The 27,980-nt window shown below is 36.9% G+C and overlaps 1 protein-coding gene across 1 annotated transcript; it reads right to left on the bottom strand.

The window, feature by feature from the left end:
* Positions 1-1,266: 1,266 nt before the first annotated feature.
* On the bottom strand, positions 1,267-27,815 carry LOC140164321 (acetylcholine receptor subunit beta-like 1). The gene is made up of 6 exons (XM_072187597.1): positions 27,506-27,815; positions 19,304-19,440; positions 10,579-10,623; positions 8,118-8,227; positions 5,715-6,444; positions 1,267-3,404 (listed from the first exon to the last, which is right to left on the bottom strand). Exons 1-6 carry the CDS (start codon positions 27,576-27,578, stop codon positions 3,303-3,305), a joined length of 1,197 nt encoding a protein of 398 aa, XP_072043698.1. The 5' UTR covers positions 27,579-27,815; the 3' UTR covers positions 1,267-3,302.
* Positions 27,816-27,980: the final 165 nt, after the last annotated feature.

The following is a 27,980-nucleotide window of genomic DNA, read 5'->3' on the forward strand; positions in this document are numbered from 1 at the left end:
ACCGGGTTGTTCACAATTAATGATAAGACACCCAAAATATCCAACATAGTGTCAGTAAGTTATGGGTTACAGGTCGATAGTCTTAAGGTCATTAGTCCAAAAACCCAGTAATTTTGTTCTATACCCTAAACCTAACCCCAACCATAACCCTAAACTTCGCCCTAACCTATAACCTAAGCTTTAATCCTAAACTTAAACCTAGCCCTATAACCCCAAACCTTACCTAACCCTGACTCTCTGAATCCTGTAACTCATGCACATCACCCATGCACACATTCCACTCCGCAACCCTCACATACCCCGCAGCACCCACATCAACAAATCCACACACCTATCCCCAAATACTTTGCTCTAATTCTACTAATAACTCCTCACTAAAAACTCACAAAATAATTATACATGATGAAATACGGAATTTTACTGTCGTTTTAAACTAACATCTTTGTCCTTCCCACTCACTGATTTAGATCGGGCGATTTATAGTTGAATAGATCTTCAAAGCGTATTTAAAAAAAAACGCTTTCTCCCATTGTTCCTTGCCCCATATCACAATAAGTGTATAGAATAAGCCGGTCCCTGCGCGATAAGTCGCAATGCGAAGCAAATATTTCTGATCACTTTGCAAAAAAAAAATGTATATCACCAGCAGATACTAAGTTCAGTCACATTAAGCGTACATCGACAACCTACAATGAGAACCCTTGAAATGATGAAATCTAGATTAGATAGCAGTCCAGTCAATATCACACTGACACTTGGTGCCAATTACGAAGTATTGCGAGGAACTTTTAGCAGCCACGGTTGTTTGATGGGATCATTTATTAGTTTTTGCAAACAAAACATCATGTGCAACCAAATTTTAGGCTTAAACAGCTAAAAGTGATATCATGCTATGTATACAGATGCTTTTTAGTCATTCTCAACTTTACTTTCCCATCTTTTACAAAATTATTCACTTTTATAGTATTTTTTAAAAGTTTTTTAGCTATAAAATGTATCTATTAATGACAAAATTGGTGGCGCTATTTAGGTACTGGAAATTACTCTTTCAAGGATTTAATACAAATAATTCCTTTTATTGTTTGATAAAATGTGTTTATAAAATTTCCTTGTTGCTTGTTTCACCTATTCCATCTGTTTATATGTTTATATCTGCAATATTAATCACCTGACCCTTGATAATAAAGAAATATGATTTAGGATAAATAGCGCCATCTATAGTTTGCATTTAGTTAATAATGAAGCCAATTCTATATAAACGCATCCCAAAAAGAAAGTATCCAGTTTGATTTTGGTCCATAAATCAAAGATGGGGTCTTAAATCAAGACCTACCATAAGTATGTTACAGATGAATTTATTCCGCACAGTGTGTTACCTCATTTGTCCAAATCGATGCAGAATTGATGACACAATGACTTTTTGAATGCAATCACCTCAATTTTAAAAGTTGCAGTAAATTCCTATTGATTTGGTCTTGCTACTCAATATGGGTAGCGATAGATCAAGAGCATGCGCCGCAGATGTCTGGCAGCCATTGATGCAGCAGGAGGACAAACCAGATATTGACTGTGAAGTGTGAAGGGTAAAACATTGAAGAAGGAGTAAAAGAGTATTTGTATTGAATAAAACACATGAAGTGAAGTCAAACAGCTCTCTGTTACTGTGTACATTTATGAAGAATCTTGAGAAGCAGGAAAACCACATCAATAGGGATTATTGCAACTTTTAAAATCGGGATGATTGCATTTAAAAGATCACTGTGTCATCAATTCTGCATCGATTTGGACAAATAAGATATCAAACTGTGCGGAATAAATTCATCTGTAACATACGTTTGGTAGGTCTTGATTTAAGACCCCGTCTTTGATTTATGGACCAAAATCAAACTGGATACTTTCTTTTTGGGATGCGTTTACATCAAACAATGGAATATATCTAACAGATACTGTGATTCTTACGTGTCCAATCAATTTCGTGGGGAGAAGTTGAAAAGGTACGCTTGTAATCAAGAAATTCATGCTCAAAATTTCCGTAACATGAATTCTGTAGATATGAAATATATGAGTAGAACTCACCACTACACTGAAAGATTTGAACAGGAATTAGGTACTGAATGCACGCAAATTTGTTTTTCCTCGTTGCCACCATTACTATTTCGTTTTAAAAGTGGGAAAATTTTGTGTGAATTTTGATTGACAAAATAGCATGTAGACATTATCGTTTCCACATCAAATTGTCTGCCTAGACGAAATATATTAAGGCATATGTTGTGTTCCGAAGTCCCAAATAAGTATCATAATTCTTTCTTGTGAGTGTTGAACATATTATAGCCAATTGATGGGGAGATCGATATTTACATAATTTCCTATGACCTTAAACAAGTGACCATGCTCAAATATAAAACTAGAGAGTTTGGTCATTGGTGTGCACCATCAATTTTGAACCTATGATCAATGTGCTAGGCAAAAATTCACAGTAAACATGGCAAATTCCTCCCATTTCTGGGAAATTTCCAACAACAAAAATTCAACCAACCCTTAAAACGACAGTTGGCATGCTTCCGTTGTTGAGCCAACCTTCAATGATGGTCGGTATGCCAACGTCGAGCCAACTTAAACTAGCCAACTTTAAAATGACGATCAGTACGCCGACGTTATATTAGGCTAACGTTGTTGTGCCAACCTTAAAATGATGATCGGTATGGTCGGGTCAACGTAGTTTGCAAACCTTAAAGTGACGGTAGGTACGCCCAGGTTGGACCAACGTTGTTGTACCAACCTTATAAATGATGGTTGGTATGCCAACGTCGAGTCAACGTAGCCAGCCACTCTTAAAATGGCGGTCGTTACGCCGAGGTTGGGTCAACGTCGTCGCACAAACCTTAATATGGCGGTCGGAATGCTGACATCGGACCAACGTTAGTAAACATGGTAAACTGTTCATACTTTTTCTATTTACAAGGCGTAAATGTACTGTGAAAGCTCCACTAGTTAAATTGATATTGAAATAATAACAATATTAATAAATACAATACAATATAGTGCTTAGTAATAGTATAATATAACCCTAATAAATTCATAGGCCTAATTTTAATAATAACTACACTAATACTTAGGCTACAGCTTTTGAATTCTTTGTGATCGCGTTTAATTAAAAATATTCGCAAAACGATATTCAAAGCAAAGCGCAACATTAGGTTTCATTGCATATCATTGGTTTTAAGCATAAACACAGGACATTGATTTAAATTTACATCTTTTGTTGCTGTATGTTGATACAATCAGTAATATTCCACATTGTCTCATTCTCGCTGAGTCATAATTACTGAGACTCCAATGACGAACACAATGGAGAAAACAATGAAACTAATAGCATCAATGTAGCGTAACCAGGCCAGTTTGCGCTGAAAAAAGGACAAAGAAAATAAACAATTATCAAAATGTTGATTTTCATTCTTGGCGACTCGATTCATGGGGTCGTCTGGTATTCCATGATAAAAATTCAGATACACCATGGTGACGTCACCAACAAAAGTCTTATACTCCACAACTTAAGGTAGGGATGGCCAATGAACCATCAACTTGATTAGAACACTCCCATAGACATGCGCATATATATGCAGGGAGCTCAGCTGTGCACAGCTTGCACAGATATTTCTAAATTGAGCTCATTCTTTTATTTTTCAATATTTTTCTGTAAAAATTGGGGAAGTCAATGCCAAGTATAATTTGTAACTATCTTGCAAATTACAGCAACATAACTTATTTCGTTTTCCTGTAAGTGCGAGCCAAAATTGGTCCATCGCCACAGTGCGCTTAATAGCCAGTGGCTGAGTTCGGCACTGTTCAAGAATGGTACAAAATATTCAGATCAATAAGATCAGGTGAAAACTTTGGCCTAATGAGCTGTATTTTGGCAGAGTTGCCAGTAATACCTCTATCATACCCTCTGTAAATTGAACAAGTAGATCTCGAGTTACAAATTAAATCACCAGCTTCCCTTTGGAATTTTCATACTCCTTTCGAATCATGTTAAGAAGACACCTTTCTGAACATAAATGTGAAGTTTCGTGCTCATTCGATGTATTTTTCACCTGATCTCAACCCTAAACGTTTTCATATATTTAGGCCTATACCATCTACACCTTGCTGCTGGCTATACCTTGTTTAGGACTTTCAAAAGAAGTACCTGAATGTGCAACTATAACTCAGGCGGCGTAGGAAGCGCAACACGTGACGTACGAGGCTGGCGAAGATACAGGGCTGACAGCCCCATTCAAAATACACGGTTAGCAATTACAAATGAAAAATTAACATACTCGCAGTGGGGTACTTTGTAGAACCCCGACGGTTTTAGAGTAAGATAATTTTGCTTTGACACCACATAACAAATTTAGAATTGTTTGTGAAGATTTCATGATTATGTGTTAATCCAATGGTGACCTCAAAATTGGCGATATCGCTTCCATCACCGCCTGCCATAACTGTTTCAAAATAGCCCGCGAAAGTCATGCAGGTAACTCCAAGGTCATGGTTTGAATGAGGAATACTATGAGAACCAGCGCCTTTTGTTAGAAGTCACACATGTATGAGTGAAGTGGATAACATCTATTGTTGTGAATGAGTCAATGAGCTTCAATGGCACTTAAGATTTTGTTTGCATACACCTACTAATTGGTCATATTAAACCCAGTAACATTGACATTTTTGGTTGTGAAAAAAAAAGTTCACCTGGACTTTGTGCAATTTAGATTTTGTGCCATATCGGCCATCTTGGGTGATTTTTGGCAAATGTTCTCTAAATGCATGATTTCAATGCCTCGTTTTGAAAAAATAATTTATGCCATTGACTAGTAAAGTGCCATTTCATAAGAAACCCTTTGATACTTTCACAATATGCTTGTTTCATGTTTGCATATATGTTAAAATAAAGAAATATATAAAGGTAAGTATATGCTTATGCCAATTTTGCTCCCAATTGCTATTTTTGGACTTCATTTTATTTCGTTCCAATGACCGGTCAGAATGGAAAACTTTCAAAATTCATAATTCGAAAAGATTACAGATAAATATTGAAAGATTACAGATAAATATTGAAAAATAAAAGAATGAGCTCAATTTAGAAATATCTGTGCAAGCAGTGCACAGTTGAGCTCCCTGCATGTGTATGGGAGTGTTCTAATCACGTTGATGGTTCATTGGTCATCCCTAAATTGTAGTAAAAGTAACATTTGGTAACTACGGTGTCCCACGAGGGCCATTATTTTTCCGAGAAAAAAATGGGGGAAATTACTTTTTACTAGGATAAATGTTTTTTCAGGGATAAACATTTTTTCTGGGATAGATATATTTTTCTTGGCTTTTTTTCAGGGAAAATATTTTTGGGATAAAGAACTAGGGAAAATGATTTTCTGGGATTTGTTTTTTTCTGGGATAAGTAAAAAACTTGAACTGGTAAAAATCAGTTTATTGGAGAAATAGTTTTTCTAGCATAATTGTTTTTCTGTAATAAATACAAAAACTGGGAAATTTCTGGGATAAATATTTTTTCTGGGATAAATATTCGTTCCTGGAAAAGTCTGTTTATGGGCTCAATATTTTTTCTTCGAAAAGTATTTTTCTGGGAAAAATATTGGCACCATAAGGTAACATTCTGTATGGGAAGAGTTTGGTTCCTAAAGGCGCTAACTCCAAAGACTGCAAATTCTACTTACACTTGGCATGCTTGGTGGTGTTACCAATGTCTTGTCTCCACTGTCACTCTGACTGTCACTATTCGTCTTAATATCTTTCAACATGATATCACTATCCTTCCGGCTCCAAATACCATTGACCTTGATATTATACGACACAACCGCCATAATAGTCGCAAAGAAATCCACGAATAGAGAAAATGCCAGGAGTTGCCCAAGAATCGTCTCGCCAGTACCCGGCACGGTGGTATGCAGTAATGCTATCAGAAGCAGGAGACATAGGAACAGGATACCGCATAGTGTAATCTTTTCCTTTGAAGCAGCTGGGATTAAGAATGTAGCCAAAATTAAGAAACTGCTGAGAACCGATGGTATAATAAGCTTAGCGGTATATGCATTGGACTGGCGCTTCAGACCAATAGTGTAAGTCACATCTGCGAACCCGTAGGGGGCTACAAATTGGCTATAAGGCTCGTTCCTTTTGACAGTAAATGTGGTCACCTGAAAGTCTTTTGCTGATTTAACTAAGGATGCATTGGGTATCACAAAGGGATATGAGGATGCAGTTAGATTAACGAATTCCGTGGTGTAAAGAAAAGAACCGAATTCGATATTGCAGGATTGTTTGTCGTATGGGAAGTACGTGAGGTCCATGTCGCAAATGAATTCTATATGTAATGGTTGGTTGAAACTTACTCGGCCTGAACTCAAGACCCTTAGTTGGCCATCGGTCGGTTCCTTAACCGTTACACTGTAATAAAATAAAGCGGGAAAACACGTGACTGATAAACCAAACTATGATAATAAACTTTCACAAAGCTTACTTGCTTCCCTTTTCCATGTCTGCTAACGACGATATTTCCTATTAAATAATACATGTTGTAACAGTTGTAGACATTTCACGGAAGTCCAGTTTAAATTTGGACTCGCTTTAACTTATTATGCTTACTATGATGAGAACCTTTTACTATTTTGTACAGACTGTATTCACTCACTATTAGAAAGGTTACCGAATAGCATCATATGAATCAAGCAATTGGAAAGCTTAAGGTGGTCAGAGGAGGCTTAAAGGCATTCCTACAATGCACTATGATTGGGAAATTTGATCAATATAACCTAATTTTAAAGGCAAAGTCCCCATTGCCACACACACAAAATGGTAATTTTAAAACTGCAGCCAACGAGCTAATAGTTGAGACTTAGGAATGATATTTGATTTTCTTACAGGAAACATTCATATTGTCCCACTGCATTAATTTTATTCCTAAGTCTCGATGTTTTGAATGTTAAATAATAGGATGAAAACACCAGATATTTGCACACAATTCCAATGCAAAGTATGCTCAACTGTACTACATGTGTACAAAAGCCAGACATACAAGGTCAGAAACCCCATTGGGTTGTGGGAATGTCTTTAAACATCCTCTGAGGTGGTTCTACACCCCCTGGCGAAATTTGTGCCTATTTTTGCATTTTTCTCAAAAATTATAGCGCATTGGTGACTAGTAAGATATGTATATTATAGGGGCAAGGACTACAACTACTGCACTGAAAATTTTATTTCAGCACAGACAACAGTTGTGGAGTTACAGTCAAAAATGAGGGAAAACCAATATTTGATCAATAAATCAATAACTACTTGTCTTGAGTCACTGAAATTCCAGCGTAGTAACTGGATTCCTTGCCCCTATAATATACATAACTTTTGTTACCCGTGTTTTATTAGTTTTTGAGAAAAATGCAAAAATAGTCACAAATTTACCAAGGAGTGTAGTACCACCTTAAAGCCATATTATAACATTTACTGAGGAGAACGCCCTCAAAAAATTTTAAATTCTGGTTTTTACACGATTGTAATGTACTTTAGTCAATAAAGATACTCTGCAAAAATCAAGACTTTAGGTGCTGTAGTTTTGTCAAAATCCGAGATTTTGAATAAAACGATGGAACCGGCGTTTTATTATTACGATGGAAATATTAGTCGAACACGTATGCACAGTACGTACACGGCGTGCGGGATACACATACACACACCCCGAGGATGGGCGCTAGTAGTAAATTCCAATTTTCTATGCTATACCTCACTTGTTCGGCTCAAAATTAAAAGGGGACATATCTAACATTTTATGGAAAATAAATACTAATCTATTTTTATAGAAATGTTATAATATGGCTTTAATACATAAACTATTAATTTAGGCTACATAAACTACTAGCATTTAACTATGATGCTCTAAAGCCGTGTTCACACAGTCAGATTTAAGTCGCTTAATACCGGTAATAAGTCACTAATACCGGTTATAAGTGGCTTATTAACGGTAATAACTCACTTATATTCGACTGTGTGAACACGACTTAAGACGCATTGTGATTTGCACCGTCCTTTGACTCTATTTGAAATATTTTGCCAGGTGTTTATCTTACCTATTCTCTACTTGAATATGCGGAACCCATATGGTATTTCGGTCAATGGTTATTACTTGTGTACCATTGTAATCGTCTGCACTCCATTGCAAGCGATGATCGAACCAAAACTGTAGAAATGAGAAATTGTGTGTCACTTTCATATGCGTCTTTAAGGCTACAAACAATCATATTCTACTTAACTGGTCTGACCGACGTAGATTTGGGGTTTTGGGGTTTCCCGTGTATCCGCGGGTACTCAGGCTTGTCGAAAATTTTGCAAAATTAGGGGGTATCTTCAGGTAAAAAGTTCGACATGTCAAGAAAATTGGATGCCCTCCGAGAGAACCAAAAACCAAATAATGAACCAGACATAGATCTCAGCGGCACGCAATTAAAGAGGTGGGTAGTAAACATCGCTAAATATAAGCTTAAAAAACCTGAAACATCGCTTTTGGCTAAAAGCCTTAATTTTGCCATCGCCCCTTCGGAACTTCCAATTGTGGATTTGGTAGTCGCGACTGAGCAGGTATGTCAAAAGTTGCCGAATTCGGAAGCCACAGTTTTACGAGCCGAAGTTACTGGCGCGATAAAGGGTTCAAAACCACCAAAATCTAACATCACAAAAAAGAGAGAAACAAAACAATCATAATCCTTCCGGCAGACAAGGGAAAGGCCACAGTGGTCATGGACAGTGTCGATTATGATGAGAAAATCAATGTTTTGCTTTCTGATTTAAAAACATATGAAAAGCTAGCTACCGATTATATTGCCAAATACAAGAAACAACTTATAACAATTCTGAGCAAGTTACGTGGTGAAGCCAAAATTACTCAAGCTCAATATAATCTGCTTAGACCATCGGAAGAAGTGACACCCCCCGTCTGTATGCCACCCCAAGGTTCACAAACCAGACAATCCCCTCAAGGTAATTGTTGATTATACTGGTAGCATAGATTACAACACCTCTCGTGGATTGGCAGATATACTGGCCATAATTGTTGGCACTTCCATCCACCATGTCAACAATTCCCAACATTTGGCTCAAGATTTAGGTCAAGTGATTTTGGAAGAAGACGAAATTTTTGTGTCATATGACGTAGTATCATTGTTCACCAACACCCCGGTAAACCAAACGCTTGAAATAATTAGAGATCGCATTTCTCGCGACCAAGATCTTAAAAATGGAACATTGCTTGAAGTCGAGGACATCATGGAATTAATGAGCTTCTTCCTCACTACAACCAAAGTAAACTCAACCCAGAAAGTATCGAAACGATTATAGTTGGTCAGATATATCGGGAAGTGAAATATATAGCAAAAACTTATTTAATGTTTATAAAGCGGAGCTTTCTCCTGCGCATTTTGATACCTCTTTTGTAGCTCTACGATATCATTTGGTTGAGTTATGGGCGCTTGAGCGGCCTCAAGTCGGATTTTGAAAGTTGCACTGAGCTCCTGTTCACCCCAAGGACAAACAAGAAAAAGAAAGAACTGCCAATTGTGTTTATGAGATCCCGTGCAAAAGTTGCCCCCAAACATACATCGGTGAGACCAAAAGACAATTTGCCGTCCGCATGAGTGAGCACAAACGGTAAGCATAAAAAGCGGACCAGCTTAAATACACACGCTCCAAAAGAACGAAATCTCTTACAGAAATAAATAAGTCCGCAATTACTGATCATGTGTCAAGGGAAAACCATATCATAGACTGGGACAGTTCATCAATCATCGACAGAGAAGAAAATCGCAGAGCAAGATGGGTAAAGGAAGCGATCTGGATTCGCAAGAGAGGGGACAAGACCATGAACAGAGACGAGGGCATGTTCTTTCTGAGTCACATCTTTGATCCTCTACTCACGACCACCGATGGAGACAGGAATATTACTTCCGGGAAAATCAACACATCCGGTCAAGGTTCCGGCTCCAAGCAGAAAGATCAATAAAATCATCAATTCTTTGAGAAAGCCAGAAGGTTTCTGGCGAAACTGTCAGCAGAAAAACGTAAGTTTTTCACTTGGTCATGACAAATTAACTGTAAATAGCTATTACACGGGAAGTAGTTCATTGGTAGAGCACCAGCGCAGTCACCTTTGGAGCCTTATTTCACCCTAATACAGATGAACACTCCATTATAATGCCTCTTTGAAGGTGTCTCGGGAAGTATTTCTTGAGCATGTTGAGCTGCATATCTCATTGTCTTGGGTAGGCATCAAACAATTCTCTGAGGTCTCTGGACTTAGGACCAGACTCTGGTGGGTTTTAGGGGACCCCAACCGTTCCGCTCCCCTCAGAGCATATTCCAGTGTTGACACGAACTCCATCAGCCGAAATGATCCCGAGCACCTGCATACACACCAACCATTGTGCAATGAGCTCAAAAGCACATATCCTCAGACGTTGCGTCCACAAAGCAGGAATCTCTGAGGTCTCTGGGGTTAAACCGGTTTTGAGGGATAATAATAAAGAAGAAATCACTTACTCGAAACAGAAATCCGTTGGCAATGGCTAACTCTTTTGTCTCGTCCTATTTTTGAAGAAAAAAAAAGAATAAAATTTAAAACAACACACTTGAAAATAATAATAGTATCCATATCAAAACAGACCTTCTAGTATGTATTTCAAATTCCAAGTATAATTATCACTTATTTATTTTGTGCTGTGTTCAAGCAAAATCAATCTAAAGTCGGACATAAGTCACATTCTATTATAGAGCGCAGAATTAATCGTCCCTTTTTTTGATGAAATGAGTAACATGTAATTGTGGACATAGCTACTTCTGGCTCTAAGCCCTCAATATTATGTAGGAAACAAAATGGCACCTATGCCGGGAAGGACTGACCTATGTCAATTGAGCTCACAGACATGATGTACCACTTATGCGTAAATTTGTGTGACCATGCACTTCCCGATAGTATAATACTGGGGGAGCTAGAAGCACCCCGAACCCAACCAAACCAATTTTTTTAGGTTCCTGAGATGACCCCAAAACATAATCACGATGTTTCCAAAATTATAAACGGGCGCCAAAATTTTTTTCCAAGATGGCGTCCATAATGGCCGCCAAATGCAGGTAACCACTATAAATTACCATATATGAACACAATTTCTGAACCAAACTAACTTTTTTAGCTTAATTAAAGAGCTCAGCATAAACTAAAGTTGATATCAAGAAAAAAAAGTCCCAAGTGTCAATGTATTTTCAAAATGGCGCCCAAAATGGTTATAAAAACTATAAATTTGCACGTTTGACATGCGGAATGAGTGACCTTTTGCAATGTGGAAACTTTGCCAGGTCTGCTTTTGACTTCCTTGTGATTGTGTCACCTTCACCCACCATCTTCTTCAACATAAGGGTCCGAACCGAACATTCCTGAAGTCCCTCCTTCGATAAAGCATGGCTGGATAATGCAACCATAACAGAAGAGGTCATAGAACTAGTTTGGACAGAAAGAGCTGTTCTTCATTCACGCCTAGAGGAACTCTTAGTATATAGATGTCACAGAGGAAGAAGAGGAAGATGTTGATGCACATTAGATGACACTGTCTACATAGAATCTGACTTCTCAGATATGGAAGATTCTGACTCTGGAATGACTGGTAAAATGCTAGAAAGATGAGCAAATACTAGTATTACTTTTAAATTTATTTATTTATTTTTGTTCAAAAGAATATTTGTCACATATCTATTTTAGCCTTATTCAGTGTTATTTTTGGCCCCCACACATTTGTGGTGCTTATGTTACCATCCAGAAACAAGAGTCTCGGGGGCCTATGGACAAGGAGCAATATGGGGCCCTTTTAACATCTCCTTTAATAGCCTTGTCCCTTAGGAAACAACCTGGAAGTTCGACGAAGTCCTATAAACAAAAGTCCTTTCGCTAGGAGGCTGAATCCCTCCCCTCCCTCTAACGTAAATGTGAAATATCAAAAATGCCAGTATTTTTCTAGGAAAATAAGAAAACGAAGTGGCCCAAAATTATATGGTTTAATTAGCCATAAATTGGCAAATTGCCATTTGCGACTCCCTTTTCTATCTTTAATATACATGAATTTTGCCGGGCTAGAAATAAACAATGAAAAACTGCATGGGCTGCAAATTTTTATTTTCAAAGTGCACTATTGAAATTATTTACAATAATTTAATTAGCTACCTATTTTATATGAATTAATTTGGTAAACTATATAAATTAATTCATATGTTTCCATGTTTGTTGAAGTCTATAATCCTTGGCCAAAATGTATGATTATGACTTTTGAAACTTTAATGACTGCAAAAAAATGGAAGACGAAGTCTGTTCCTATTGTTATCATCATAACTAACTTTAATAGTCATAAGTCTACCTGTAACATGTGTAATGAACGTAATTCTTAGCTATACAGAATTCATGGGTCATTTGATCATTATGAGATTATTCATGCGTCTTCTCATGAATCAAGTAGGCCTAGTCATGGAAACCTTTGAAAAAATAATGTATACATAAATCCCAGTATATAAATCATTCCATGTCAACAATTTACATATTGTTTACAATTTATAAATTATTCATATAAACAGTCATGTAATCAATCGATATTGTCGACACTCTTCACTTGCAAACCATCAAAATTTGTAATCTTTTTGCGTTTGAAAAGAAACCACGTGAATAGAGTGCCATCTGAATGATGTCTACTCTCTGTTACTACTCTTGATGCATGGAGGACACATGGTGTCCAGAGTTTTGGCAAAGGTTGTTCTCTGCTTCCCGGCATGCACTGCTCGAACATCAAGAATCACATTCACAACTTTATTTTGATTATGTCGGCCATATTGTGATGATGGGAACAATTGATATAATTTCCTGACACCAACGATACATATTCCAATCATTTATCATTTACTTCTATTAAACACCTGTATTTCACACGCAATATATTGAAATTATTTTATTTCTTTTTTCTACATAATTCAAATCGTCTTTTATGTTTCTGTCTGCGTCGGTCGGCGTTTTCATGCCTGTTCAAAATAAAAAAATGTTAGTACCGGTAGCGACATTGTTTAGACAAATTTAGAGCATTTTACCATATTGAGAAATTAAAGAACTGACCCCGATATGTCTTGTGTTACACAGAAAACAAATAATTATTATGATCTGCTTCAGAATAGGAGAATTAAACCAACCATTTTGAGTTTGGAAGATTGTTTTTCAGTCACGGCAATTTGGCATGGAATTATGAATATGCCTCTGTAGTTCTTGTTTTGTATGACTCTGCACATTGTGATACATAATTGAAGACCTGAGCGCAAGAAGATCGTAAGTCCACATGGCCCCTCAACATGTATACACTATATAAAGTTACGTATAGTTTCTCAGGGTTTTATAATGTTTCATACATGTTCCAGGGTGAAAACATCATGAAAGGTTGTGCAAGATTTGTTTTGGCCCCTGAACATGTATAAAACATTACCAAACTATACGAAACTATACGCAACTTGAGTTTATACATGTTGAGGGGCTAAGTGGACTTACGGTCTTCTTGCGCTCTGGTCTTCAATTGAAGGTTATTCATTATAGGATAAGAATGGTAGTCACAAAATATTACGCTTCAAAAGATTTGTGGCACGCTATTCAGATTTACCTTCATCAAAATGTGCGTACCTTGCCATTGCACTACTAGAACTACTAGAAATAACAATAACAGTATGACACACACTTTTCAATCTGTAGAAACAAAAGGTCCTACCAATTTTGAAAGGACAAAGTTTGACAGGACAAATTTACGTGAATTTCAAAACGGAATATATACTAGTCGGTTAGGACATACATAACTGAACGTTACTATCAGGCGCGTAGCAAGCGGGAGGACAGGGTGGACGAAGTCCATGGGCCCCGAGGGCTCAAGGGCCCCGAGCACAAAAGCGAAAATTAAATAAGGGCTGATAATGGAGAGCAGGGCCGGATTTTTATACCATTGGGACAGATGGGCCCGGGTCCAGGGCAATTTTGGGGCCCCAAACTTGCCCTATGCATGTTTCTTTTAACCCCAATAACAGCATTTTTTATGGTCAAAATAGGGCAAAATTGTAAAATCGCGCGCATTCAAAAAATTGAATTGAACAAAATATGTTAGTCCCTCCCCCCTTAGTCCCCCTTTAGTTAAACCAAAACTTGGCCACTGACTTAAATGCACATGCCTTCCTCGGCACGTGAGTTCGGGCCTCCAAATTTTAGCCTGGCCCAGGGCCCCATAAGGTAGGCTAAAGGGCCCGTACTGATCCTGGTCCATGGGCCCCTGATGCTCTTGCTACGCCCCTGGTTACTAGGCCTATATGGAATGTGAGAAACGTTGTGTAAAATGTAAAAAAGGAAAAGACAGAAAGTTAAAATAGACATTATGGATTTTAGTTTGACAAAACCAAGTGAATATTTGGTACGCACTACACTCCGATGAGTAGGACGAAATATTGTAGTGAGTACCAAATATTCACTTGGTTTTGTCAAACTAAAATCCAAAATGTCTATTTACTCATCTGAACAAACCTGATGAATCTATTCAAAGAGAGTAAAATGTTTCAAATTCAGACCTTTATTATTTTTGTTGTTCTTGTCTTGTCTTGTCTTGTCTTGTCAATTTATATTGGGTCGCAGAGAAATGAAACTGTAAAATATAGGAATTACTGTATTTTTTCCACAAAATTAAAGATCAACAATGAATTCAGATTCATATGAAGCGTTTTAAAAACTAGTATATTGCAAAGTTCACGCGGCCCTTGTCAGGTTGTATATTGTACCATCAATGTGTTCAAGTTTATGAACAAGTTTAACGTATAATTTGTATGGTGATAATAAAATTGATTGAATTTTTCAATTGTTGCAAAACACTATTGTTGTTTGTTAAATTCATATACTGGTGATTGCACACAAGGTAACATGTAACGACCAATTCGTACACTGCTTAAAACATATTGTTTGGTGCTGGATGTGAACTTTGTGCACCCAAGTTCTGAAAGATTCTACTGTAAAAAGAAAAACGAGCTCGTCATCTTTGTAAGATTTCAACGGTTCGTTGGCTTAAGTAAAACGTACTGTTAAAGGAAGGTGACCCGCTATATTTGGAAAATCATACTGCAGTTACTGTCCGTTTTCCTATACATAATACACAGTGCTCTTTCCCATTGACGCGTGACCTCTACAAATAGCCTACGTTAAAAGTATGGGGATATGCCTAGTTAACGTCGCTGTGTGAAAAATATCCGGCCAATATTAAAAGTACTCTTCTAAAGTTCTAGAAAATATAGTTTTGTAACATGTCCTAAATTTTTAGCTAATTTAGATGTTTGGAAATATTCGCACTTTGGTGTTTTAGTTAATGTTATAGGTAATAGTACATTGCCTAGTGAACGTCGCTGTGTGAAAAATAAGCGGCCAATATTAAAAGTACTCTTCTAAAATTCTAGACAATATAGTTTTGTAACATGTCCTAAATTTTTAGCTAATTTAGATGTTTGGAAATATGCGTACTTTGTGGTGTTTTAGGAAGGATATGTAAACGACAGATAACACCAAAAATATGAAGAAATTATTTCCAAACCGTGTTAAGTCTGCAAACCACCATGTTTCTCATTTTCAAGAACGCTGGTTAACAATAAGCACGTATTGTCTCATTTCGTAAACAAAGACCACACACAATTGTTCTCTAGCGCTCGCTTTATAATCGTTCACCCAACTGAAACTATAATCCCAGCGCATTGCTCCATTGTACGTGTAAAAGCAGAAACATATGATGTGTGTATTTAACCAGAGAAGATATGATTTAATCAGTTGAGCTGTTTTCAATGAGTGTTATCTTGGTTTAATAGCTTTTAATGGGGTTTAAGTCCTGCAAAGGTCGAATTGAATTCTACTGTAGACATGACTGCATCATGTCAAATTCTTTAAAACTTACGTATAACATAAAATGTTGTCGCTTTCCAGTATTCATGCAAAAAGAACACTTTTAAGTGTTTAAAATGTTTCTTGTAAACATGGTAAATGTGAACTGAATGATTAGGATTGAGCTATGTTTCATTTGGCAGAACTTGATAATATTTTTAATACCAAAACATTAGTGCTGTATTTTTCTGGAATGGGGAGTATTTTCACATATACAGTGCTATTAATTTACCATACATATTTTAAAAGAGTCATTTTTGATATTATACTTGACAAAATAGACATGAAAATGGTTAAATCATAAGCTCACTTATCCATGATTTAAAAGGGAGTGTAAGTTTTCAGTGTCATATTTGATTTGTTTTATTGATCATAAAACAAAAGAAACTATAAATTAAGAAACAACAACAATAATAACAACAACAACAACAACAACAAAACAATATTGCAAACAGCATTTTTAAAAGAAATTGAACTAAAGCAGCAATTTAGTATCTTGCTTGCTTGATTAAGGTGGTACTACACCCCTTGATAAATTTGTGACTATTTTTCTCAAAAACTAATAATACACTGGTAACAAAAGTTATGTATATAATAGGGGCAAGGAATCCAGTCACTACACTGGAATTTTAGTGACTCAAGACAAGCAGTACGTATGATAAAAAAAGAGGTACCGCTAGAATGTCCATCATTTCTTAATATATATAATGAACCACTTGTCTTGAATCACTAAAATTTCAGTGAAGTAATTGGATTCCTTGTCCCTATAATATACATAACTTTTGTTACCAGTGTGTAGTTATTTTTTGAGAAAAATGCAAAATTAGTCACAAAATTTATCAGGGGGTGTAGTACCACCTTAAAATGGTTGGTCCGTGCGGAGATATACTTGAGTCCTAATGGAACCAGGCTCAAAAACTAAATGCTCTTAAAACCCATACTAAAAAAACTAAAGCATGCTAGGTTTGCTGACCTATATGGAAAGAAAAGAGAGAAACAATTTAATGTGAAGATAAAGGTCAAAGGAAAAAAGCCACTTCCAATAAAATCAAGTGCATTTTACTGTCAGCCTCTTGGTCAAGAGAAAGGAAATTCTTAATCCAATCTCCAACTGCCATTGAGGCTATTAGCTAAACAAGTAATTGTACACACCTGGAGTACAAACAGCCTACAGATAATCTGCTGTTGTGAAAATGTGGTCTATTGTACACCCCGGGATTGTACAGTGCAGGGGGGTCATAGTGGAGAGGTGGGGATAGACTTTGGGTGCATTTTCAGGCTTATTGGCATAACTTTTCACAATTCTCTACGGGAGGGGGCATACTCCGGACCGACTGGTTAAACATACAAACAAACAAACAAATAAATAAACAAACAAAATCAAGACAGCCTGGACTGTTGTATCATAGACCCTGCAGAGCTCTGGAACTGCGGTTTTAATGATATAGGCTCTGTAATTGTAATGTGGGTCGTGAAAAAGTTCAGTGTGGTGAAAATGTTAGTGTTTCACAGATATAGAAGGAAACTAGAGCTACTGTGGCTCAAGAGCCACAAATATCAGGCGGCGGCTTCTGATTGACCTCATTTGACTTTTGACCATTTTTTCATGGTCCCTCAGATCAAAGATAATTTGCACAAAGTTTAAGTCCAATCGGGCCCATTTTAACATTTGATTTCATATGACCGTTGACCTCGGGTAACCTCAGGTTGCCTTTCATGTTTCCTTCATATAAATGATGCTTTGTTTAAGCCCAATTGGGTCAAGTTTACCATGTGACCTCTTTTGACCTTTGACCTTGGATAACCTCAGGTTGGCTTATATCAAGGATGATTTGCACCAAGTTTAAGCCCAATCGGGCCCGTTTTAACATTTGACCTTTGACCTCAGGTGACCTCTTCATGTTCCCCTCATGTCAAGGATGCTTTAAACCAAGTTTAAGCCAAGTTGGGCAAATTTTAACATGTGACCTCATTTGACCTTTGACCTCCAACCTGTACAATTTGGGCCAGTGGTTCTTCTGGCCAAATTTGATGGTCATAGCATATAATTTAAAGGAAGAGCAGCATTTTTCATAAAATTATCCTTATTGACCCCTATATGACCTTTGAACCTTATCTGTGTATAACTAAATTCAACTTTGATCAGCCTGACACTGGTAGCATTTTAAAGATTTTCACATAATGACCTCTAATAACCCCTACATGACCTTTCACCCCTAACTGTGTATAACTTAGATGGAGCTTGGGTCAGTCTTCTTGTGGCCACGTTTAGTTGAGATTGGCGTAAGCGTCTGGCACTAGTAGCATTTTTAAAAGATGGTTTGACGAAAGAAATGGAAGAAGATCTAGAACTACTGTGGCTCACGAGCCACGAATATCAGGCGGTGGCTTCTGATTGACCTCATTTGACCTTTAACCTTGGGTAAACTCGGGTTGACTACTCATGCCGTCTCAAACCAAGGATAATTTACATCACATTTAAGCCAAATCGGGCCTATTTAAATATTTGACCTCATTTGATCTTTTCTGACCTTTTACCTTGAATGAGCTTTGCGGTTTCATATTCCCCATTTGTCAGGGATCATTGTTCCCGAGTTGCAGCCCAATCGGAGCAACTTTAAATTTGGTATGACCTTTGACCTCAAATGACCTTTGCGGTTACATACTTCCCAAGTGTCAGGGATCATTTTCTGCAAGTTACAGCTCGATCGAAGCAACTTTAAATTTGATCTGACCTTTGACCTCTGATGACCTTTGCGGTTTCATACTCTCAAAGTGTCAGGAATCATTTCCCCCGAGTATCAGATTAATTGGAGCAACTTTATATTTGACCTGACCTTTGACCTCGGATCACAATTTCATAGCAACGCTTCCCGAACTGAACGTATTGCTAAGAAATACGAAACCGGTAATGTATTTGAATTACTGATATAAGATTACTGCTTACAAACAGTACCCGTAGGCCTACACTTAAAACAAGCGCGATTCCCCCTAGTAATGCAATATACCAAGTTGAATACAAAAGCGAGAAAAAGTAAGCAAATATTTGGATATATTTTCTTCTTCAGGGCGATTCCTGCCGGCTTTTTAACGGCTCGTTCAGCCTGTCAACATTCATACGCTGTGTTCATAGTTAAATTGTATAAGTTGGAGAAATAAAGTCGCATTGTGCCGAATAAAAGGTATCAAAATACGCAGAATATTGTTCATCTATTGACTGCTTTATGTTATTTTATAGCTAGTGCCTAAGATATGGCCTTTGTACGGATACTTTTTGTGCATACTGCTACTTACAATGAAATCGAAGTAGCCCATGCCGAATCCCATCCCTACTTCAACCGGTCCATTGTCAGAAGGGACAACACTTGGGTGATAACCAGCGAGAAGGTCTGCAATGAGTTTTGTCTCCGAGTTCGTTTTGGATATTGTTTCTGTAATCAAAACACAACATGATGCAGTCATGTCTACAGTAGAATTCACCACGACCTTTGCAGGACTTAAACCTCATTAAAAGCTATTAAACCAAGATAACACTCATTGAAATCAGCTCAACTATGTTACATCAGATCTTCTCTGGCTAAATCCACACTACATATGTTTCTGTTTTACCTGTGCAATGAGCAATGAGCTGGTATTATATTTTCAGTTGGGTGAACGATTATAAAGCAAATGCAAGGTAACAATACTTTGTTCACGACATGAGACAATAGTGTGCATATTGTTACCCAGCATTCTTGAAAATGAGAAACATAATGACTGTGGACCGTAACACGGTTTGGAAATAATTTCTTCATATTTTTGGTGTTGTCGTTTACATATCCGTCCTAAAACACCAAAGTGCGAATATTTCCAAACACCTAAATTAGCTAAATATTTAGGACATGTTACCACATGTTACAAAACAATATTTTCTAGAACTGCAGAAGAGTACTTTAAATATTGGCCGGTTATTTTTCACACAGTGACGTTAACAAGGCAATGTCCTATTACCTATAACATACACTAAAACATCAAAGTGCGAATATTTCCAAACATCTAAATTAGCTAAAAATTTAGGACATGTTACAAAACTATATTTTCTAGAATTTAATTAAATTTAATTTAGCCCAATAATATGAGTTAATCCTTTCATGTCATGATAAATAGTAGTTTGAAAATGTCCTTGCTATTATGTTACTGAATTTTATGATGTTTGAATACCATTATACAAGTGTATACCCCTTGTTTATTATGCAAACAACATTTAAGATAAATAGCGCCATCCGTGTTCAACTTTTCTTTAAAATGAATACAATTCTACATGCCATCAAACAAACGTGCTTTATTTAGAGTAATTTAGAGCAAAATGAAAATCATGAATTTTATTGTAGAAACCTTTTTACTGTAGAAATCTATCATCTATGCTCATGGCCACCAAGATTAGGTTCTGGTGCCAATGCATGGGTTAATTTTTAATTTTGAAAATTTCAAGTGAATTCTAGTGTAAAACGTTACGGTGGGCCTCACCGGGGGGCACTCAACACAAATGACCATATGCTTCCCCGGAAAGACCCCATTTTTGGATTTCGTAGCTCCGAAAGACCCCTATATTTGACCAAAATAGAGCTCCGAAAGACCCTTGATTTTGATAATTTCAGCTCTGAACGGTTTTTTCAGGCGATTTTCAACCAGAAAGCCAAAAAAAGACCCTTGATTTGGACTGTTCGCAGCTCCAAAAGTCCCCATTTTACTTGTTCGCAGCTCCAAAAGACCCCCTCTTATCGGTACGCCGTCAGCTCCCAACGACCTACCACCTCAAAATTCCGGGGGAGCGTACCCACCAAAATTTTTCGATTTACCCCCCCCCCCGGGCCTCACCAGCCCCCTAATTTTCGACTTTGATGGTCAGCCCTATCCTCCCCTTTGGATAAGGTAATTGGTTAAAATTGTTATCAATAAATGCAGCGAAACCTACTAGGGGTACTTGAATTCTGGCTCGGTACCCATGGCTCGATCCGAAAAAAGAGAGACTATTAGCCTCGGGATTCTCAAGGGATATCAGCAATGGCGGCACCAGGACTTTTTTTCGGGGGAGGGGCAGTGAATTTCAAGAGGGGCAAAATCAATAAATTTTGCAAAATATTGCCGCAAAAAAGATTTTTTTTGTAATTTTGGGTTTTGTCGCAGTGCGAACAGCCGCTATATATTTGCCCGAAAAACTCACTTTTTTACTGATTTTGAGGCAAATTTTTGACTGCATTCCCCGTATATTCATTAATCTCCCGTGTGAATTTTGCGACATTGGGATCGAAACTGACGGAGCCTTTCGATCTTCATACTAACATACAAACATAAAAACCCGCAAACATAGAATATTTCGCTATTTATATAAATAAGATGAAATATAGATCTGATTTGTAACCAAGTTAACTAATTTCATACTGGCCCTCTGCTGTTTTGCTCGCACAATGGACTTACCTTGATAAATGCACGTGGGTTTTTTGTTTTGTTTTGTTTTTGTGTGTTTTTTTTGTGTTTTTTGTTTTTTGGGTGTTTTTTTGGCATTTTAATGCTAAATTTTTTTATTATGACTAGCGAACCTCTTTTAAGGAGACTGAATTTCATTATGCTTCTTCTCTATTATGACTAGCTGTCCCTTTTAAAAATTATGACTAGCTGTTGTGATTTGGTAGTTCACATCATCTTGCGAATGGTAGTGAGCTTTGGCAAAATTTTCATTGAATATTTCAGAGCGAGTTTGTAGAAGAATTCAAATATCACAGATTTACTTTTGTTGGTCCTATGGTTCTTGAGTTATGTTTAAAAGAGGCTGAAACAACAACACTTTTGTAAAACGTACATAATTCACTAACAACAATAAATCAAGCAAGTTTTCAAAGTATATGATTTGCAGAATGAACTTTTGCAAAACATCAAAGTGTTATTTTTCAATAATATATTGATTTAGATAATGAAAATCGATATTTTGGCTGCTTCTACCAACAATACCGAGTCTACCCTTAAGGAGACTGAATTTGAGTTTTGTGGGAGGTAAAATTTCGGAACATTGTTATGATATTATCAAACTAATTAGTTTGAGGTGATATGTTCTGAACCTAAATACCAATAAGTGTTGATCAGAACTGAAATGCACTTGTACCAGTTTGGAAATGTGGGAGGAGCTAAAATCCGCCATTTTAGGCAAATGCACTACATTATGAGCACCATAATGTAAACTCATGGAAAGCACATTTTCAATCAAAAATTATTTGACACCATCTCCCGACACACCGCAATAAATATTTAACCCGTGCAGTTTATGCATACCCCTATCAGATTGCTCCTGCCACTTCGTCAAGAAATATTCCATACTATATAAATGTCAAGTCTGTATCTTATCTTGTGCTCCATCTAAGAATTCACTTAACCTAGCTTGTTTGTGGATTTCATAGCAATTCGTATTTAAATACCATATAAGATTACGTTAATAACAATAACTTTGGCATAGTTTGTTTATCAAAAACTAAATACAATGATCTCGACCCAGATTCTATCATTTATGTATTTCAGTATTACTTCAAACAAAGGAAATCAAAATACGGTAATTGTTTTGGTTACCATGGAATTAGTATATTTATTGAAAACGAAGTTACGCAGGGTCGAAACTTAAAATGATTGGAAAATGTGCATCAAAATCGGCATAGTATGAATTGAACTTGAAAATAATAATACTCTTTATTATAAAGTGCTTTTAATTGGTGACTTCAACTCGCGTACTGGACTTACGTCCTTTATGACTTAGAAATAAATTTGGTATAAAAATTAATCTTTATAAATGCTGATAAAAAAATTGTCATCTGTAAACCTCTGATATCAAAATCAAGAGTTTGCTAGAGAGGTGGCTCGGCTCCAAGGAAATCCAAGATGATTTTGGACAACTTATTAATTAGTTCTCATAGAAGAGTTCAAAATATGTGTCCATGCTGACATTAAAACTCATGAGAGTACTAGTAAAATTAAAACACTTCATGAGGCAGCAACAATCGCAGATGACTATGGTTTAACCCATAAGTTGAATTCAAGCAAATTCAGTCATAACAGAAGTTTTGGAAACATGCCTAACCAACCTAAAACAAATCAGGGTGGTACCCAAGAAGTAAAAAATCAGTCTACTTCACAGCAAAGTGCATATGGTAAAGGTTGATTGATTGATTGATTGATTGATTGATTGATTGATTGATTGATATTATTTTATTGCAAATTCGGGGCCCGTGGGCCAAATTACATACAATAAATTACAATATAAAAATACGCATATAAAAACAATCAGAATTAAATATTTAAGCAAAAAATTGCACCTGATAAGAAACACACAAAAATATACAATTTGAATTACATTATTTAAGAAAATTGCATATAAAAGTCACAGGAAAAACATTTATCTTAATATTGCACTTTTTAACATTATAAAATGACATGAAAAGATTAGCATAGTAAAGGGACCTCAGGGAGCTCAAACAGTAAATCAAAAAGTGGGACCGACTTAAAATCCAACATAACCTACAATGTGCAGTATTACTTGAGTCAAACAAGGAGCCAGTCAAATCAAGAAACAAGAATTTCCAAGTAAAAAGTAACGAAGACGGGGTTTGAAGAATTTGAATCTTTTGTGTTAGATGGATTGGTATCCCTTGATGATAAGAGTAGTCCACAGCCCATAAAGATCGTGCGAGATACGTCTGTGATCCTGGAAGAAACCTTGCCCTTTAGGCCTAATGATGATAGTTCAGCAGTTATGTATTAATCCAGGGTATTGGAATGGAAATACTCAATGTAGGCCTACCTCTCCATAAAATTGACTTGATATGTGACTTGGTTTCTGGTTAAATCAGAGGTTAGGCAGGAATTGCCAGTGAAATGAGTTTCCATGTTGTTAGGAAATGATTTAGCAGGGGGAAAGGTTTTTCCAGACCCAATTGTCACAGATAAGCCCTCTTTGCAGGAAGATGATACTCAGAAAGATAAGATATTTCCTGCATGTGCAGTCAAATGGGCAATGAGTACAAGGGCTGCCTTAGAAGCGAATGAGGACTTAGGCTACAATTTGGAAGACACATTTGTGTCAAAGTTGAATGAGAAAGAAGAAAAGCTTCCTTCTTTGGGGCATAAAAATATCCCTAAAGATGATGCAACTTCTGAACATGAGCAATTGGGAAACTATTAAAGACTCATTAAGTCATGACAAGCTGGTTTTGGAACAATCAAATGACCCAGAACTCAAGGAGATTAATAAAAGGGCATTAACCCTAGAAGAAGCAGAACAAGATTCTGTCTGTTTTTTACAAACAAGGTGCGGTGGTGTTCTTATGAGAAAATGGCGCCCGGCCGCCCGATGCCCCTGCCGATGAAGAATGGAAGGTAGTGCACCAAATTGTGGTACCATTATTGCACCATCACTAGGAACTACCGGTATATAGTGTGTATTATTGATTTTCAGTGAAAACAATATAGCATTTACCACATAGCCTATAGTGTGTATGTATTGATTTTCATAAATGCATCATGGGTAGGCATTATTTCATGTGATCTAAATACTGGTATAAACACAAAATGGGCTGGTCCAGTTGAAATTCATACACCCCCTCCGGAAGACATTACCTTAATCTCCCACACAGGGAGTGTGAATTTCAAATGGGCCTACCTGAATGGGTGACTCCATTTGTAATATACACTCCCTGTGTGGAAGATTCAAGTCATGTCTTGCATGAAGGGTGTATGGATTGCAGTTGGAATAGCCGAGTAGACGAATCCTGACGAATTCTAACAAGTTTTGAAATACAGACAGCAGAACTATTGTCTATGTTTTATATTTTTGTTATCAAAACACCAGACAGACTAGGCGTCTACATGCACAAGATATATGTCAAATTGCTGTCTCTAATGATAGCTGCTTCATGAAATTTCAGGCAAATATTTCACAAAATGACACCTATTAAGCCTTACATGAACTTTGACCCCAATCTGTGGTACAACGTATTTAAAGCTTGGGCCAGCGGTTCTTCTGGCCACGTTTGGTGGTCATAATGTGCAATGGAGCAGTTAGCATTTTTAAGATTTTCACAAAATGACCCCTAATAACCCCTACCATGACCTTTGAACCCATTCTGAGTGTAACTTATATTAAGCTTGGGCCAGTGTGTTTCTTGTGGCCAAGTTTGATATAAAATTGGATCGATTTTAGCCCATATTTATTGGTCTCGCTATGAGTTTTAAAATATTGGACGAGACGTAGTCGAGTCCAATATTTTAAAACTCATAGCGAGACCAATAAATAGGCTATTAGGCGTAAAGCGGACCCCTCTTTTTTTATTTCAGATATTCGATGTATATTGATGAAATCTAATTGGCACAAAATTTAAGAAAAATTGTTGGACGGGATCTTGTATGGATTATATTATGGTCATAATTTCATGCCTAATTTTAACACCAGGATTTTTTTTTAAATGTTTTACATATCCAAGCACTATGTTTTTAACTGACATTACTGAAAAAAAAGAATTATTGCTTTATATTTAACCGAGAAAATTAATTTCAAAGCAAAAAGGTGTATTTCTGAATTATGCTGATTTCAACATGTATCGATCGACTTTTTGAGCTGTGACCAGCGTTCAGAGTGGATCAGAACACCAGAAGATGCAACGTAATAGCCTCTGCTTTAACGCCCGGTGGTGGCACTTAACACAAATGATGGGTATGTTCCCCGGAAAGACCCCCCTTTTGGATTTCGCAGCTGCGACGGAGAGAGTCCCTTTATTTGACCAAAATGGAGCTCCAAAAGACCCTTGATTTTGACAATTTCAGCTCTAAAAAATCCCAAAATTGCTCATTCCCCATAGCAAAAAGAAAAGTTTCCCGGTGACCACCCGATGACCATTCGGTGGTCATCAGAAACCTTTCGGGTACCTTTTCCAGAGTTATCCGAAAGTGCCCGCTAGCGGATACCTTCCGGATACCTAATGAAGTTATCCAAAAGTTTTCGGGTAGACATCCGGAAGTCTCCCAAAAACTCAAATATTTCAAATGAGTTACCCAGAAGGTTCCCAGAAACTTATATTCTTTGCAGGAGTTACCCGGTGGTTATCCGCTTTTAATTTGACCTTGAAAATAGCATTAAGCATCTTAAGAATGCGTGGGTGGGTATATGGTCAAAGGTCACTGAATGAATTCAAATAATGGAGTAGCTAGCTGTTGGCAGTTGGAATATATTTGTGCAGAATATTCAAGTTATTTGTGGTCCAAAATGTATGGATTTACATGTAGAACATTACAAGATGTTTACTAATTAATCTGGAACATGCTGTAGCAATTACAAAGCATTGAATGCTTGATTTCATATGACAATACAGGTAGGAAAATTTGTATGAAATGATTTGTATATTGATGCAGTCTTTATACACTATGTACCTAATATATGACACATTTGAATGTTTTAGTTTATATCTTTTCTAGTAAATCATGATTTTGACAGTAAATTAATGTCAATTAAATTACTAATCATCAGCTAATGTGTCAATTAACTGATCAGCTTTATGTTAAGCTATTTGTTGTAAATAAATTATAATATTTGATATGAAAATCATTATGCTGTGTCAGTGATGTGATTACATTTAGGTACTGTAATACATGTATATGCTGATATCATAACAATTTGGTTGTACATTAATTGAATGGTATGCACCTTATAAAGGTGTGAACCAATTAAATTAAATCAGGAATATTTAAAATTACATTGTACACTTTCAAGTTTCTTAAAGCAAGATAGCACAAGCTCAACTGCCATAAACTGCAGAGTTATATTTCTCCAAAATCTACAATTCAAATAATAAGCTAAATTGCCTAATAAATTTGTGCATACTCATGAATTTGTATTTCTGCATTCCCCAAAAGGTCAACAGGAAGTCTCCAAAGAGGTCACCAGGTATATCGTCACCAAACGTTATCCGCTAGGTCCCCGAAAAGTTATCGGGTAGTTATCCGCTAGTTCCCCAAAAAAGTCATCGGGTGGTTACCCGCTAGTTTCCCAAAACAGTCATCGGGTAGTCATCCGGTACTTATTACCTGAAAGGTATCCACTATTGTTTCCCAAAAAATTATCGGGTAGTCACCCGCTACCTATCTAATTTGCATGTGAAATTTGCCGGTGTCTACCCGGTGACTATCGGGAAGTTATCCGAAAAGGTCTCATTTTTTGATATGGGTCCTCATATTTCTGGGGTTTTTTTTCAGGCGATTTTCAACCAGAAAGCCAAGAACAGAAGAAAGACCCTTGATTTTGACTGTTTGCAGCTCCAAAAGTCCACATTTTACTTGTTCGCAGCTCCAAAAGACCCTCTTTTACCGGTACGCTGTCAGCTCCCAAAGACCTACTTCCTCAAAATTCCGGGGGAACATACCCACCATTTTTTTTTATGTAACGAGCTTAAAACTTTGTAGGACAAGAAAACATTAAACACTTACCTCCAAAAATGCCGAAACTCATGATCATGATGATCGTAACAATCATAAGTACATTCGTTTTTACTGCGAACATCTTTGTTGTGAATACGCAAATATATCCAGTTTAATCCACGAGAGTTTTTCTGACTACCTGTGTAAGAGATACAGTCGACACTACCTACTGTGTACGTTTAATGCACAAGCACTCAAGCGTTGAAATGTCTTTGGGGATGTTTTTCCGCACGCACCGCAGAAAATGTTAAATTGTAATGATACTACAAATGGAAAACGTATCAAACCTAACTGTCACTAAAATTTATCCCTTTAATCAATAATAGTCATAATTGTAGGAACCTGGTATTTTTCGGTAAATTACAGAGTAAAATTCCATTGAAAAAAGTGGCGGCGCTGTTTAATGAGGCTCATTATGACATACATTCCCTATCTCTGTGTCAGGTGGCGCTGTGTAGCGCTGCTGGGGTCTTCACAAGAGTAC

The sequence above is a fragment of the Amphiura filiformis genome, chromosome 11 (genome assembly GCF_039555335.1).
Source record: "Amphiura filiformis chromosome 11, Afil_fr2py, whole genome shotgun sequence".
Taxonomy (NCBI): Eukaryota; Metazoa; Echinodermata; class Ophiuroidea; order Amphilepidida; family Amphiuridae; genus Amphiura; species Amphiura filiformis.

Bases quoted from the DNA above. Each gene is read 5' to 3' on its own strand.
- LOC140164321 (XM_072187597.1), bottom strand. From the start codon at position 27,578: ATGTTCGCAGTAAAAACGAATGTACTTATGATTGTTACGATCATCATG. The intron at 19,441-27,505 runs GTAAGTGTTTAA...TTTTGATTACAG, and splicing joins GAGTTTCGGCATTTTTGGAG to AAACAATATCCAAAACGAAC. The intron at 6,445-8,117 runs GTAAGATAAACA...ATTTTATTACAG, and splicing joins CATATTCAAGTAGAGAATAG to TGTAACGGTTAAGGAACCGA.